The 16,324-nt window shown below is 42.2% G+C and overlaps 1 protein-coding gene across 1 annotated transcript in view; it reads right to left on the minus strand.

The window, feature by feature from the left end:
- Window positions 1–16,324, minus strand: part of CLYBL (citramalyl-CoA lyase) — a 97,467-nt gene that overhangs the window by 71,846 nt on the left and 9,297 nt on the right. Inside the window, exon 2 of the mRNA XM_009989069.1 lies at window positions 14,014–14,236. Within this exon, the coding sequence (XP_009987371.1) occupies window positions 14,014–14,236 (223 nt within the window). The remainder of the gene's footprint in view (window positions 1–14,013; window positions 14,237–16,324) is intronic.

Below are 16,324 nucleotides of genomic sequence, written 5' to 3' on the forward strand. Positions count from 1 at the left end.
GCAAAACTAGAAGCAAACTCTAAAATGCTATAGAATTGCTCATTACTTCAGGGGGAAGGAGATAGGTCCTTTATCTAAAGACCATGTGCTTCTGGGAGACAGCAAATTCATGTCCTTACTGATGTGAGAAATCACAGGCACATTCTACTCCCGTTTCTCCAAAGCGGCCCAGCACCTCACAGGGCTGTGGCAAGCGCTAAAAGCTACCTGCGAGCTTTATAGCACTAGGCTTATGGACTCTTGCATACTTCGACATACAGAAAAATAATTTTAAAAAAGCATTTAGGGGACAGATTTTTTGAAAAACAGCCACAACAGAGGGCAAGCAACTATTTCCAATTCCCACTGGGGTTCATTATCGTTGGTGCAACATGCACACAACAGGGGACCAGTCTTGGTCCTGTTGATGCCAAATGGTGTGAGTTTTCCCACTGACATAATGGTGCCAAGATTCTTCCTCATGGCACTAACTTCAGAGGAGGACAGTTTGGCAACTTAGAAATTTCACACTATTTTCACAGCTTAGATGTTGTTATATGCTCTGCAAGGTAAAGTCTATGCTACACAACCATGATTTAAGAAAGCCCTTAAAGCAGTCACAGCCCACACCTCTGGTAACAGTTTTAACCACAGCAATGATTGCTATACACACTTGCTCTGGCAGAAAAGATGCTCGCTAAAAATGTAAGCCATAAGTAATAATCATTAAAGCAGCAACCCACAAGGAGGAAGAATGCAGCATTTCAAAAGCAGCACCAAACCAAGAATCAACCTGTGAAGCCATGTGTTAGGTTTGCAAAGCCACGGTTAAATCTCTGATAACAAAACCCCAGTCTAACAGTGACTCGGATCTAGTTCTGCTTTACCTGAACCAAGGAAGTGGGAAGTTGGAAGGTAAAGTTAGAACCAATTCTTTCAGTTTAGTTCTCATTAATCATTAATGAATTCTCTATTTGATAAGAAGGAAGAAATTTGTTAGACAAGATGGCAGCCAAAAGATACTGTTACAGTAAAACCTCTACTGGGTCAACAACACCGAATATGATGTTGCAAAGTCTGAAAGAAATTGTTCATCATGTTTTTGAGACTTACAAGTTTACCAAGTGGATTCCTCTTAACCCTTCACAAAACAAAATGCTTTCGTTATTTCAATGCTGCAGCTGGGAATAAGGGCTCAGATTCTAAACACAGAGCTTTTAAAATAATTTACAAGAGATGTATACTTCACAATTTTAAGTAATAAAAGGTTAGCTCTGCAACTGTGATGGGGACAAAGATTTTTTTAATTGAAGTATGACACGGCATATACCCTTATAGCTATTTAGTCTCTCAATGCCTAGAATAAGATATGACGACAAGCAAGTTCATTGACCCACTCATCTGCACCACTGCCTACAGCAGTTGTCCCATAACTGTCCTTCAAGGTATGTAAGGAGAACTTCAGCAGAGTCTTTGTGAAACAGCTTTATGGGCCTGTTCAGTAAAGGGACAAGTGTTTCATCTGCAGTGTTGCCAGTCCTTGGCTCCTACAGCATCTAGCAGAAAGGCAAAGACCTCAGCCCTCAGGGCAGGAGAAGGCCTTCGTGGCTATCCCACGCTCATGTTGGATAACTGTGAATTAGTCACAATGTATATGTAAGTCAACGCGTGGGCTAACATATGAATTACCAATTGTGGAGCCTTTTCCTACCCGGTGTATTTCTTTTGTATTCGAGGCAGAACATGGCCACTCCCAGATTTAATTTTTCATGCATATTTCACTCCATTTTTCCTTCCTGCAGTATTTGTGCCATTTATCTTGTCCTATATTCATTTTCCTTTTTTTTTCCTACTTTTGGGAAAAGCATCTAATATCCCTGTAGCATTAGTTTTTCTTTGTTAATGTCAAAAAATGTTAATCCGTGAAGACTTGCTTCCTAGATAATGTTAATTCAGCTGCCAGTATTATAATAGGATTATGCTTTCCAGGATTTAAAAATCCCACTTGTTAGCTACAAAACAGACTTCTACTAACAGCTATAAAATCTAATTTAATCCCTATTGGCATTAACTAAATAGCTGAGGTATAATTTCTGTCTAGCTACACTTAGCACCCTGCTATTGCCATAAATATATAAAATTCCCTTTGAAGTTATAAAAGAAACTGTTCAGTAGGATAAACAGGGTCTCATGAGTCCAATCATATGCTATCTCCAAGGCATAACAAATGTTGTTTACATATTGTAAGGATTTTGTGGACAGTTTATTTAAATAGATTCACCCATGTTTACACGTATTAATTTGCCCTTTTTCTCAAGAAAATGCATACTAAATTATGATCTATAATTATTCTACTTAAAAATAATTGGTTAACGAGTGGAAGATTGGGTCTGTGTGGAATCAAAGTTTAAAATGTGACCAAATAACCTGACTAAGCTGGAAGAAAATACCAATTTGTTCAACATATTCCGTTTTAACACACGATTGCATTGTGAAACCTTAGAAGATGAAGTTATCTCAAGCCTGGCATAGGAGTAGCTATTTTGAGGCAATCTAGTAAGAGACTGTAACAAGTAAAGAGGAAAGAATGAGCAAGCCATCTTAAAACAAACAGCCAGGATCTTTACAACCGTTTGCTCCCAAATGAGGAACAACACAAGGATTTATGGTCTTCTGGAGCTCGGTGATCAGAAATGAAGAAAAATATTTACAATTCTTTTCTCCCAACATTCAAGAGGTAATAACTGGCTAGTACATTGCTCTGGAGAGGGTAGCCCTAATGCACTGCAGCAGAAGGAGGGTAGCAAAAAGAGCGATTACAATGGTACACAGTAGATAGCACTATGTTATGCAGCCATTCAGGAGTTGAAACCGAAATCTCAGAGCAACCAAGCTCCCTTAAAGGTAGAAATGGTAGTTAAACTCAGAGAACACTAGGATTTTATTTAGCCTTTCAGAAAAGATGCGAACTGCTGATCAGACTCCACAGTGAGCTTCTCACTTTTCCTTATTGATAAACGAGACCACCGATCACAATCTCCCTTGTGATATTCGTAGCCAAAAGGAAAGATGGGCAGCCTCAGCACAGCAGCTCACATTAACATCTGAATCTTGTAGTATGCTGGATTTGCAGATGTGCGCGTTCGTCTTTGGAGACAGATATACAATATACTTTGCTCAATGCCCCTAGATGTGCTAACAACTGCACATCCTCCATACGTACATAAAAACCACTGCCAAAACAGTAGCTTTCAAATGTAGCTAGGTGGCTTGACTTACCCGAAATGAAGAAAAAACATTGGCATGTTTTTTTGCTTCTTTGCAAAAGAATTCCTCGGTTTGAAGCTGAGGCCCAAACTCTGGGCATGGCAATGTGCAACCTGGGGACACATTAAGAGCTTTTATGCCCCTGGAGCGTGCTGCATACTACGTAGCCAGCAGAGCTACGCAGGTTTAGATGGAAGTAAACAAATGCTTTCACTTCCTAACGATCTGTTGACATTTATTATGGCTTTTACAACAGCGGCTAGAAAAATCACAAGAGTCGCGTATCATTTATTCTATTCTGGTGTGAGCGCACAATGAACTCGTAGCTCTGGATGCTCTCCAGTTTCAGTAAGCCAGAGACGTGGTTAGGTAGCTATTTTGGGTACCAGCTTGTTTCATGAAAGTGTATTATTTTGGTGTATAAATCACTGTTCAACATACAGTCTTTTCACAATTCAGAGAAGAAAGTCATTCACAAAATACGTAAAAAAAAAAAGGGCTTTAGGCAATTGTAATCCACGTATTTTGTCTTCTGTTGAACAGAGATAAATTATTCCACTCTAAGTTGAAGGGACGTCATGGCATTGCCTTAGTTAGTGGAGAAATAAAAGGCTGTTTTTAGACAGTTTTATGCTTATTTTGGGAATGATGTGTCCTGCAACTAGCACAACACACATGCCTTCAATTCAATATATAGTGGTGTATAGGAGGAAGAAGCTCAAAATCCTGAAGGGCTTAATCCTGAATTACTCATTTAGACACAAATGTCCTTAATTAATCGTGAAATGTTATCTGAATAAGGACTGCAGAATCTGCAGCATCATAGATATTGTGGACTCCTGCTAACTAACATACAGTGGAAGGAAATGAGGCTTCTGTATAAGTACTGAGCACTAGAATCCTCTCCTCTGGTCTCCAGAAGAAACCAAAGGTACAGAGGTTAAATATCATTCTTTCAGCTGACACATGCCAAGGTTCTCAAGCCTAACCATGACCACACACATCCCCACCCTCATCTGCAACTTCTATGTGTACAGGTATGCTGTTTCACCATTCTGACATCAAAAACTCCTTTTTCTTACCCAGTATCCCACCACACTTCCTTGTTTTGCTACCTAACAATACTACTAAACCCCATGTAAAGAGATAATGTTTAAGCGGTTTGGTAAAATAAACAATAGATTTTGCCCATAATCTTCCGAGTATCTCTAAGGTTCCCCCTACTCCTCACCATCCTGGAAAAGATCCAGCTTTGATGGTACCAATGCACTGGGAAAAGCACCATGCATTTCCACCTTCCCTTACCTACTTATCATACCTAAATCAGACCAAAGGTCCACTGAGACCACTACCTTGACTCTGACTGTACAGATATCTAGTAGAAAAGCTTAACAAAGAGGGCAAGTGCTGTATTCTCTCTGTGTCCTACCACTTTCTGATCCACATCCCTGTTGATGGAGTCCATGGATTTCCTCGTGCTTGGCTTGCCTCTCTGTTTTCAAAATGTGACCCTTGCAATGTGGAAGAATAAGCAGGGTGGAGCACAATGGAGTCCTAAGTCCAAGACTAGGTTTCAAGATTAATTGCAACAGAAACTTGGACATACAAACATATTCCTCTGCCTACTCAAGGCCAACAAAAAGGGAAAGGAGACCTGGAGCAAATACTGTTGAGTACTGAGAACCCCTGTGACTGCAATCTGGGCAGTACCTTTGTGTTTTCCTTACCCCCAGTACCACTGCAGCCCTGTCAGTACAACTCAACACTTGGCTCTGCATATAAACAAAAGTTTCCCCAAATTTGATCCAACAGATTGTTTCTAAGTTACATGTGTACACTGAACTTTTTGTATTGGCTTGATTTTCTGCGGCACACTTGAAACCAAATGGCTCCCTTCAAATTAAGTGCTAGATGCTCACTGGCTGTGTAGCCAGGTCCTTCCTGATATTAAAACATATGAAATATTGGAAATTGGTCCAGAAATGTGTTGCAATACATGACCTCTAGTCCTGCAATTAACCTTCAGTACTCAGGTGTTGAAGTACTGTGAATTCCAAGTCCGTACAAACATGAACTGTATGTTTTAAAACATTTTCCCAGTCCTATTCATGTATCTCTGCCTGAAATCCCCGTTAATACTGAGCCAAGACATTTTCCCTAAGTTTCTAGACACCATTCTGTCAGTAGTAATAGTTATATCAGAACATGCCCAAGTCAAACTTAATTGGATACATCTGAATCAGTGGAAAAGAAATAACTGGCAATTCAAAGGCTCCACTCGAAGAGACGCAGGCATTACTGAGCTCATTAAGAAGAAAATTGCTGAATATTGCCATCATCCTTATGAATCCACAAATCTTTATGTAAGGAAGACGATTGGCTTGTAGAGTAAAACAATAGGAACAAAAATTTTTATTGTCACAGTTACCACTCAGGAGTGGCAGTTCTTCCAGGACCATGGTGGGATTAATAAGGAAATGAAAACACTTTACAACTTCCATAAAAATGTATATTCATCAGAACTCTTCAAGGATCAAAAAGGCCTTGCAGAGTTTCACTGTACAGTTCAGCTTCCCTGCAATAAACCAGAGAGACTTTTGGACTCCCCGATTCCTACACAAGAAATTTCCCATGCTACTGAGACTTTTAATAATGGCAAGGCACCGGGGAAAGCAGCATTCCCATTTTAATTTTGTGCATCTTTTGAAGAGAAGTCACCCTACTATGCGCCTGTGTACATTTAATCATTCTCTACACACTTTATCAGCAAGCCTTCTCCCTGTAGGAGGAATACAATTAGGTACAGTACTAATTTATTATAAATAAAGCAAAGACCCGGTAAAATAACCCAGTTATCAATGTTTCATGCAACTGTGCCTATGAAGTACTAGCTAACACTCTCACTATGAGCCTAGAGAAATACCTGCAGCATTGATAAATCCTAACCAACTTGGCTTTATGAAAAAAAAAAAAGAGATTATCATCACATAATACAGGAAAACTGTTGATTTTAATTGAAGTAGCTAGAGATTTATGGAAACCAACTGCAGCTCTTTTCCACTGGTACTGTAAAAGCCTTCAATAAGATCAATAAGGAAATGCATTTCAATAAGGAAAGCCCAGGATTTTTTTTATATACCATGCTGACCCATTTTATGTATTTATCTCCACCCTCAAATTTAGTTGAAGTGTTATTTTATATGCAAGAGCCTCTTCTCATCAGTGATAAGGAATAAAAAGGTCACAAGGCCTCAGATTAGGGGAAAAATGGTAGGCAAGGATGCTCTCTCGCCGGTGTGCTGTTTGTTCTGACCCCAGGATCAGATCACCAGAGAGATGGAGGAGGCATTCTCATGGGGAGAAATCTCCATAAAATCAGCATGTATGTGGATGATCTGCTCTTAACTGTAATGAACCCAGAGTCATCTCTTATGTGTCTGTTATTCATAACAGAACAGTTTGAAAAGTGGTCAGGCTTTAATCCTATTTTTAAAAACAGACGATTCAAAAGAACTAATTGAATTTTTTTTTCTTCTGTGGTGCAGCACAGCATTGATCTTTTCAGTGGCTGCTACAAGATATTAAGTAGGAACAAATTTATGCTGTGACCTTAAGAGGCCGTGCCACGGATAAGAAAACAGGTCCTTCCTTATCCATCCTCTTAGCCAAACTGAACTTCCCCTCGCTGCAGAGGGGAGCAGGGAGAACAGAAGGTGCTCAGGGGCTGTCGTTTCCCCTCTTGAGGAAGGGATATGAGGAAAGGACAGAGCTGAGGCTTCCTCTCCCCGAGCTTCTGTTGCTCAAGTGCTGGAAGAGAGAGTAACTTCTTTCTAAAAAAGCCAAAGCGATACAATCACGATTCATAGCAAAAAAGGGCTTCGAAACTCAAACCTTAATTGGTCCTATATCATTTTACAGTGCAACTCTGAATATTAATTAATAACTTTTATTGGATGAATGAGATTAGTATAGTTCTAGAGGAACAACAACAAAATGTCATATTTTCAAGCGTTTTATGTCAGAGGACTGCACAGACATTTCCCAGTCATATGTGACACTCCAAGGGATTGCTTTTGCATCTCTGACATAAAAAACGTGGGTGGTGGGAAGATGGGGTGTTTTTTGATTCCGAATTATAACACTGCTGTTTCCATGGAAAGAAAAGGCTGAATCCCAGCCCCTTTAAAATTTGTCACAGATAATTTTCAATGGTCATCTTTGGCAGAAGGGACTGTGCCCTGGCTGGCCTGATGGCATGCTAAAGAGAGCTACAGGGTAAGTCTCCATATATTCCAGTTATCCAAAACCATCCATCTGACCTTGATGAAGATAAAGCCACTGATAGCACTGGTCGGGGGCATCAAAACGCTCTGAAACTCTTGTCAAAGACTCAGAAAGAGGCATAAACACTAAACTAGCAGCTCCAGCCAGTCTCTTACTAGGCTGACCTGACAGCTAACACCTCCTGGATGCTCTGAAGACAGGATCTTGCTGAAAAAAATGCTGTTCTAGAAAACTCCCTTGTAAGGGTGGTAACCTTACAAGACCCATGAGAACCAACAATGAAATCACAGCCCAGTCTATCCTTGGAAAATGAAAGCACTGGCATGGAAATCTTCCTTTCTGCAACAGGAGGAGAAAACTTCCACTTGATATCAGGTTCACCTGGCATGGAAGCACAGTGAGTAACACAGCTCTATAGAGAAAGCTACACCAGGGAGTGCTGCCTTGGCTGACAGCCCTCGAGATATCTTCAGACAGTCGCTCAGCTCCTGCACAGAGACCTCTCAATGGCATAACAGGCAATTCAGCTTACTGACTTATATGACTTGGTCAGGCATGTTGATGCAGCCATCTTTCTTATCTTTTTTTTTTTTTACAATTAAAACGAAAGAATATTCAGGCCTTCTCCTGTGAAAAGCTAAAATAAATATAGGCTATTTTTGCACCATTTCACAAAAAGTCTCTACAGTGTGATGCATTTGCAACATGTCAACACAATCTGTATTATTTGTAATTTTATAGTTCTAGAATTTCTATTTGAACTATTCACTTAATACCACCAAGCAAGCCATTCTGAGTCATTTCTTCGAAATGTATAGCAACACTGGAGAAACTTTACATGTACAACAGTGGGGAAGAGCTCCTATCTTCATCTGTGAATAGTAGCTCAGGGAAAGTAATTTTCCTTTAGCAGTATTCAATTCTCCCCCCAACCAAAAACTTTTCTGTCATAGAAATTCCCAATGTCTTACAGAGTCAGACACCTGGAGAGGCAGCTGACAGTCCACACCATATGACATTATGCATCTGAACCTCTAAAAACAGCATGTGGAGCCCCAACCAGGATTTGAGGTCAGCATGACTAGTAGGCTATGTTCAGTAAGACTAAAGCTAACTTTGTAAAAGAAGGATGAAATTTTCAGCAACACTGCGATATCTTCCTATCATCTTCCCTGTTCTGAATTTTTGAAGGCCTCCTACAGCTCCGTCCAGTCCCAAAGTGTTTGCAAAAGCCCCATGTGTCCTACACTCACCAGGATCAGCTCTCAACCTACCTGCAGACTTAGTATTCAGCATACTATAACTTTGCTTTTTAGCCATTTCTTCCCACTGATGCCCCTCAGAAAATTCGCTGAGAAATTTTCTCCTTGTGATCTTCTTGCTGTAGGTTTTTTTATCTGATTTAGTCAAAATATCAACTAGAAAAAAAGACTGAAAAGAAGGAGAAGTCAACAGACGATACCTGAAATCATGGTCAGTATTGTAGCTCTTGAAGGTAAGAAATGCAGACACTAAAATGGTATGCAGCTTTGGGTATGGGCTCCTCTCTTCTGGTGCTCTCTGTGAGCCATTACAAAATGTAGTTGTGGGAAAGGGTGCAGGGGAGAAAATATTTCAATTTTTCTTTGAGAAAAAATATTGTATTAAAAAGAAAGATTTTTAATTTACAACTGCTGCCTCAAAAGCAGATGCTGCAAACAGATGCAGTTTTGCAAATGTTGTCAGCTTTAGAGGCTCATCTTCCTCATTTCCCTCTAAATAAGCAAACGGAGCTGCCAACATTCCAGATTCTTGATCTCTCCAAATCTAACTTAATCCTAATACAAACCACATAGCATCTTGTTAAAACAGACTTGTTAAGATGTGGTTCAAACTCGCTGCTTGGACATGATGCAAGTAAAGGCCTTCTGTGGATAGGTAAGTTTGGCCCAAGGCACTATGAACCTTCAACCAGGTCCTGATTTTCCCAAACCCCAACATTTTGGCAGCAGTTTCAAGAAAATGCATAAGTAGTGTTTTTACTGATATAAAACATGACAATAAATGGTCAAATTCATCAGTATTACTTGTTTTAAGAGTAATGATTAAAGGACAGACTCAGTGCTGCTGTGTTTCTCAGTGATTTTTTTTTTCTCAGTTTCAGAAGACCCATTTGCAATGGGCCACTAAATACTCTACTTCAGTGCATGTTCTTGACATATCTTTCACACAAAGTCTCCAAACACCTCAGAAACATTAATAAACTGAGCTGCAAGAGCAATAATAATTTCAGCTTCACATTCACAGAACCTAAGTCTCAACATCTCCCTGAGTATCTGTGCAGATCTACAAATGAAATTCAATATTCCAATCATTTTGAATTATGCTTTGCTACTAGATTATGAAATCACACAGTGTAATTCAGGTTGGAAGGGACCTGAGAAAACCATCTCGTCCATCTGCCTCCTCAAAGCAGGGCTAACTACTGCTCTACATCAGGTTGCTCATGGCTTTGTCCAGCCAAGGCTTGAATACCCCCACGGAGGGAGGATGCACCACTGCCCTGGACAACCTCTTCCAGTGTCGGACCACCTGCACAGGGAAGATTTTTTTCCTTGTCTCTGGTCAGCATTTCATAGAATCATAGAATGAATGAATCATAGAACGGTTAGGGTTGGAAGGGACTGTAAAGATCATCTAGTTCCAACCCCCCTGCCATGGGCAGAGAAATCCTCCACTACACCAGGTTGCCCAAAGCCTCATCCAACCTGGCCTTGAACACTTCCAGGGATGGGGCATCCACAACTTCTCTGGGCAACCTGTTCCACTGCCTCACCACCCTCAATGTAAAAAATTTCTTCCTTATATCTAATCGAAATCTCCCCTCTTAGAGTTTGAATCCATTGCCCCTTGTCCTATCACTACACACCCCTGTAAAAAGTCTCTCTCCAGCTTTCCTGTAGGCCCCCTTTAGGTACTGGAAAGCTGCTATAAGATCACCCCGGAGCCTTCTCTTCTCCAGGCTGAACAGCCCCAACTCTCTCAGCCTGTCTTCATAGCAGAGGTGCTCCAGCCCTCCAATCATATTTGTGGCCCTCCTCTGGACTCGCTCCAGTAGCTCCATGTCCTTCTTATGTTGGGGACTCCAGAGCTGAACACAGTATTCCATGTGGGGTCTCACAAGAGCTGAGTAGAGGGACAGAATCACTTCCCTCGACCTGCTGGCCACACTTCTTTTGATACAGCCCAGGATACGGTTGGCTTTCTGGGCTGCCAGCACACATTGCCGGCTCATGTTGAGCTTCTCATCCACCAGCACTCCCAAGTCCTTTTCCTCAGGGCTGCTCTTAATCCATTCTCTGCCCAGCCTGTACTTGTGCACGGGATTGCCTCGACTCACGTGCAGGACCTTGCACTTGGCCTTGTTGAACTTCAAGATGAGAACTTTCCCCTCATGGAACTTATGGCCATTGCTCTTGTCCTGTTGCTCAGCAACTCTGAAAAGCACCTGGCTCTGCCATCCATCCAGCTTCCCTCAGGTAGCAAAGCCTTCACCGAGACCCTCTCAGCCATCTCTTCTCCAGGCTGAAGAAACCCAGCTCCTCAGTGTCTCCTCCTGTGACATGACCACCTTGCTGGCCATTCCTGGTCTCCCTCCTCTTGGTCAGTCCTGGGGCCCACAGCTGGGCACAGGCCCCTCAGAGAGACCCTTAAGAACCAAGTGGAGGGGAGGGACCCCTTCCCTGGACCTGCTGGCTGCACCCAGGCCAGGACAGCCCTGGAGGCGGTCGGCCACCTTTGCTGCCAGGGTGCATTGCTGACCCCATTCAGCTTCTTGTAAAACAGCACCCAGGGCCTTTTTTTCGGCAGAGGTGCCCGCAGCGAGTCACACCCCAGCCCGTTACTCCAGCAGGCTGCTTATCCCAGCCCAGTGCCAGGAGTTCACTTTTACTTTTGTTGGTCTTCATTACCTTTCCAGGTTGTTCCTCCAACTGTGAAGCCCTACCAGAAGAGCAGCTGTGCCCTCCAGCAGATCGGTTGCACCTCAGTTTGGCACGAGAGTGCGCTCCATTCCATCAGCCATGTTGCTGGTGAAGTTAAACAGTACTGGCCCCAGCAGAGGCAGATGCAAAATGGCACACAGCATGAACCACCCAATTCCTGCCAAACTTCCCTCCACCCTACAGTCTATCCATCCAGTCCATTTTTTCCTCAAGCTGATGACCAGGCTACTATGAGAGACCATGTTGAAAGCCTTGCTAAAGTCAAGGTAGACAACATCTATTCAGCTCTCACACTCAAGGACAGTAATCTATTCAGAGAAGTCGATCAGGTATGTCAGGTGTGATTTGCTCCTGACCAGTCCATTCTGGCTAGGTCCTTAGGCCCTTGAAACACCTTCCATGAGAACCAGCACCATCACTTCCCTGGAGACTAGCGTGGGGTTGGTGGTCCTGCACTTCCTCACGCTTACCTCTTCTGGTGATGGCTGTGACATTTACCTTTTGCCAGGCAGCAGGAATGTCTCCCTGCCACCACGATCTTTCAGTGATGACAGACAGCAGCTTCATGATGACAATAGTCAGCTGCCTCAGCGGCCTCCAGCATGTCCTGTCTGGTCCCACATACCAGTTTATTTAAATAGACCCTAACTCCCTCCTCCCCTCTGTGGCTACTACCTCCATCTTCCAAGTTTTGCTTCTAGGAGATGACCTAGGAGGCCTGAGAGCAGACTCTGACAGTAAAGCCTGAGGCTTCATGGAGCAGTAAGTCCACACTTGCTCTGGTCTTCCTTCTCATTTTTGCTGCTGAGGCACTCGTAGTAGCCATTCTTGTCTTGCTCATCCCTCATCAGTTTTGATTTCAGCCAAGTTTTGACCTTCCTCATTCTGTCCTTACATGGTTGGACAACACTTCTGTGTTGCTCCTTGATTGCCTATCCCCACTTCTACCTCCTGTCTGCTTCTTTTTTTTTGCATTTAAGCTCAGTTAGGGGCTCATCTGTCGTCTCAAGTTCCTGTTACAGATTTTCCCCCTAATTTCTTTGAAATCTTATACCCAGTGGCATAACTCTCCTTCACTTCAACAGAACCAGAATTTTACCACCCTTTAGAAATTACTACTAGCAACTTTGTAACCTCGATCCATTTTCTATCACGAATAGATGATTCTGCTGTAAATTATTTGGTTTATACAATTAAGCTGCACCTAAAAATACCACAGTTTAAGACACAATTGTGTCTTGTGTAATCTTACAGCAGCAGTCTCCCAAATACAACCTAAAGGATATTAATTCACGATGACAGCAGATATAATCTTAGTCTTCTACTGAGAATTTTAGCAACTGCAAAACGTTCTCCAACTGTCTTCAGCAGTACATGCAAACATTCAGCAATACTATTTTCACTTTTCAGAACTAAAATACATATATGCAAACTCTGTAAACTTTTTTGTTTCCAATATACCTGTAAAGACCTGAAGGTTAAAGAGAGCACTATCAAAGGGAGACCTTCCAGAAAGCATTAACTCCCAAGAATAAAAAATAATAAAATTTAATCCACGTTTTTGAGATGACACCAGAAAATTTTCAAGCCTATTTTCATAACTTCCTGGACAACACTTTCATACTCAAAAGCTAAACAGTGTTTGCTGTAGTTTGATGCACTGTAAAATAGACAGGAGAACTGACAAATATGAAAATGATATGATGGCAAACTTATGTTCCTGTTCAGAAATACCTTTCACTAAGGAATATTTACACCAGTTTCTTGTATACTTTGCTTAAGATGTAAAACATTTTAAAGTGGTTATTTTCAGATACTGAAAAAAATTTGCTTGCAAGCAAAACTGAATGTATGTTAGATTATTCTGTTTTCTTTCACAATTCAATGTCAACAAAAACTTGGCACTGGTACGTAACACATCTACATCTCTTTCCCATGCTGCTCTCCATGCTTGCTTTCTTGCAGCTCCTTCCATCTAAACCACCCTCCAACCCCTGGTGCACTCAAGTTCTAACTTCTCATTCCTTCAGAAACACCCCTAACAGCAGTTCTTCCAAAAAGCTCAGTCAGTGAATCTTTCTAAACACCCCAAGGCTCGAACTCAAACTCACAGTTTCGCTCGCAATCTGAAGATGCTTTTGTTTCAACAACAAACCCCCCACCTGGTGATTCTGAACTAACTCTTCCTTTCCTGCTTCTCTTCTCACAGTCCATTGCCTCCTCTTCCCTGAGAAACATGCAGCAATAATAACAGTATCTCCCACTCTTCTGTGATGGGAGCTTATGCCCAGCTCTGTATTCCTTCAAAACACCCTCCCCACTTACATGGGATCTCTTTCAGTTCTGGGTAAGCAGATTTTCCAAACATCTTCACAAAGCGTTTTGTGTATCTTAAGATTTATCTTTGTGTCTCTGGTTGTCACTTCCCCAAGGCAAAGGCAATGTTTTTCCACACATTCTCATTAGTGCTGATTGCATCACACAGATAATTTTTAATTACCTTTCTGTTAAGAGCCACGCCATCTTCACAGTCCAGCACCGCACAATCTACATTTAGGGATGGGATTTTTCGTATCTTCTTTTCATCATCTGCAGGTACATACAGCACAGCTCGCCTGGGAACGTACTTGTGAGATGATGCAAAGCGATAACTAAGCTTAGGAACACCAGCTGGCAGAGGAGAATCCACCCTGTAAAGGATATTGTTGAAATTAGACTCTTGGCTGCAATGCCGTAATGAATACTTGGCTATATTTTAAAAGGGAAACATTCCTATCTAGGTAGTGGCTGGTGTTGGGTTACTTATATTTTTTTTTTCCTTAGGAAGAGTCAAGGTAGGGAGATATCAGTATTACAGCTAATTACAGTATAATACTCCAAAACCACTATGTTCAAAAGAAGTTGCAAACTTAAAAACTCAGAACTGAAGAACTTCCAGGGCTGAGGTTATCTGTGCAGCCTTAATTTTGCCGCCCGTTCTGTGTGCTACGGCAAGTATTAAATACAGAAGGGTGGTGGTCGGTTTTGCCCTGTCATAGGACTCCTCCATGGGATGGAGGCTGTGCTGGGAACGGGTTGGGACTGTTTTAGGGAGGAGGCTGCAATCTGCCACATTTGCTCCCAGAGCTGGACGGCATGCTGTGAATGAAGCGGAGGTGTCAGTTAAAACAAACATGTGTTTGCAAAGTTGATTTTGCAACCTTAGCGTTATATCAATAAACGTATTTGCATGCAAATTTTAAATAAGCAAAATGGACAGAGGGGGAAATGAGGAAAACAGGAACAGAAACTCCATGGAATGTGGAACCTCACTAATCCCGACATGTCCTCTCAGAAGCTTTCAGATCCACAGCACAGACATCCATTGACAGAGCTCCTAAACCCACCAGCAGCAAGTTGTTGCCTGCAGTGCCTTTTAAAACTTATCAATGCTTTGTGCACCACACTTCAGTGCAGGTGTGAGCCTGTGGTGCCACATGGCTTGAGCGGGTTGCATCCATATGGTACGCAGGTGTCAGGTTTGTGGTGGTCTCCACCTTGCACTGGTGTTCCCGGTGAGGGATCAGCTCACCCACCCCAAGTGTGAGCTGGGTTGGTGCACTCGGAGGCAGTGGAGCTGCCAGGGGAGGCTGCCCTTGAGTGTGGTAGGGAGCTTGCTTTGCTCCATAATTACAAGCATGGAGAAATAAATTGCAGAGGGTGCCACTGTGTTTCATGGCCTTCCAAAAAAAAACCCTTGCCTGCTCCTGTTCCTCCCCATTTCACACCGTACCCCCCAAAGCCTACTCCACTACATCGAAACTGAGGACAAAATAATACAATTTGCCTTCATACTCAGAGCACAAGTTGCTTATGCCACAATATAATCCAACCATATAACACCATTATGCATTATCATGTATATTATTCAGGACTTTGAATAATGCAAAGCTTTTCTAGCACCACGCTGAACATGTCATTATTGCATCATGTCAGGGTCCCATGCATTTTCCAATGTCCCTCTTAATAATGCTTCCCAAGTTGCTACACTTGGATGACACATGGCTAGACGCGCACGTGAGTTTTCTTCAAAATGAACATGACTAACCCCCTCAAATGCTTGGAAATGAGGTCAGTCAATCTAAATCAGAGCCAACACGATGTGTCGCTGACAGACCACTATGATACTTGCCTTTCTAATATAACCCTGTTGAAGAACCCTCTCTTCCCCTGGCGTGATCACCCTGAAAGCTGAATAGAGGTCTCAGGTTAAAAATACGGAGAAAGCTTTTATCATGTTTTATCTCAGTAAACTAATTTGAAAAGGACAACTATTCCACCACCTCCTCTGCTAGGTCTCTGCATGTCTCGGGTGGACTCACTTTATGAGCCCACAAAAACCCACTGCTAATCTCTTCTTTGCAATATGCCTGGTAATGCTTAATTCAGTCTAAGAAACAGGGCAGCTTTGCTGTTAAATATAAACAATGCAGTATTTTAATACAAGTGCCAGTGCTACCCCTGTTAACAAATATTCTTCATCTCTAACTGCAAGAGCTTCAAGACTTAGGTAGTGGAGGTCCTGACAATAGCTGGAGACACGCAACTGAGATCCACCAAATCTCTCCTAAGTACTCTCTTTGTCCCTCTCCCACAAACCACTTCATGTCCCCTGCCTCGAGTTGAAGTGGAGATGGTAACACAACCTGTGGCAACTCAAGTGGCTGCTAGTTAAATCCACTTAATCCCATTTTCTTGCAGTGGCACACTTCGGGAGAGTAAGGAGGAGGTGGAAGAGTGGTTTATCTCAAATGGAAAGAGGAGGGTCTTTT

Source organism: Tauraco erythrolophus, chromosome 1 (genome assembly GCF_009769465.1).
Source record: "Tauraco erythrolophus isolate bTauEry1 chromosome 1, bTauEry1.pri, whole genome shotgun sequence".
Classification (NCBI taxonomy): Eukaryota; Metazoa; Chordata; class Aves; order Musophagiformes; family Musophagidae; genus Tauraco; species Tauraco erythrolophus.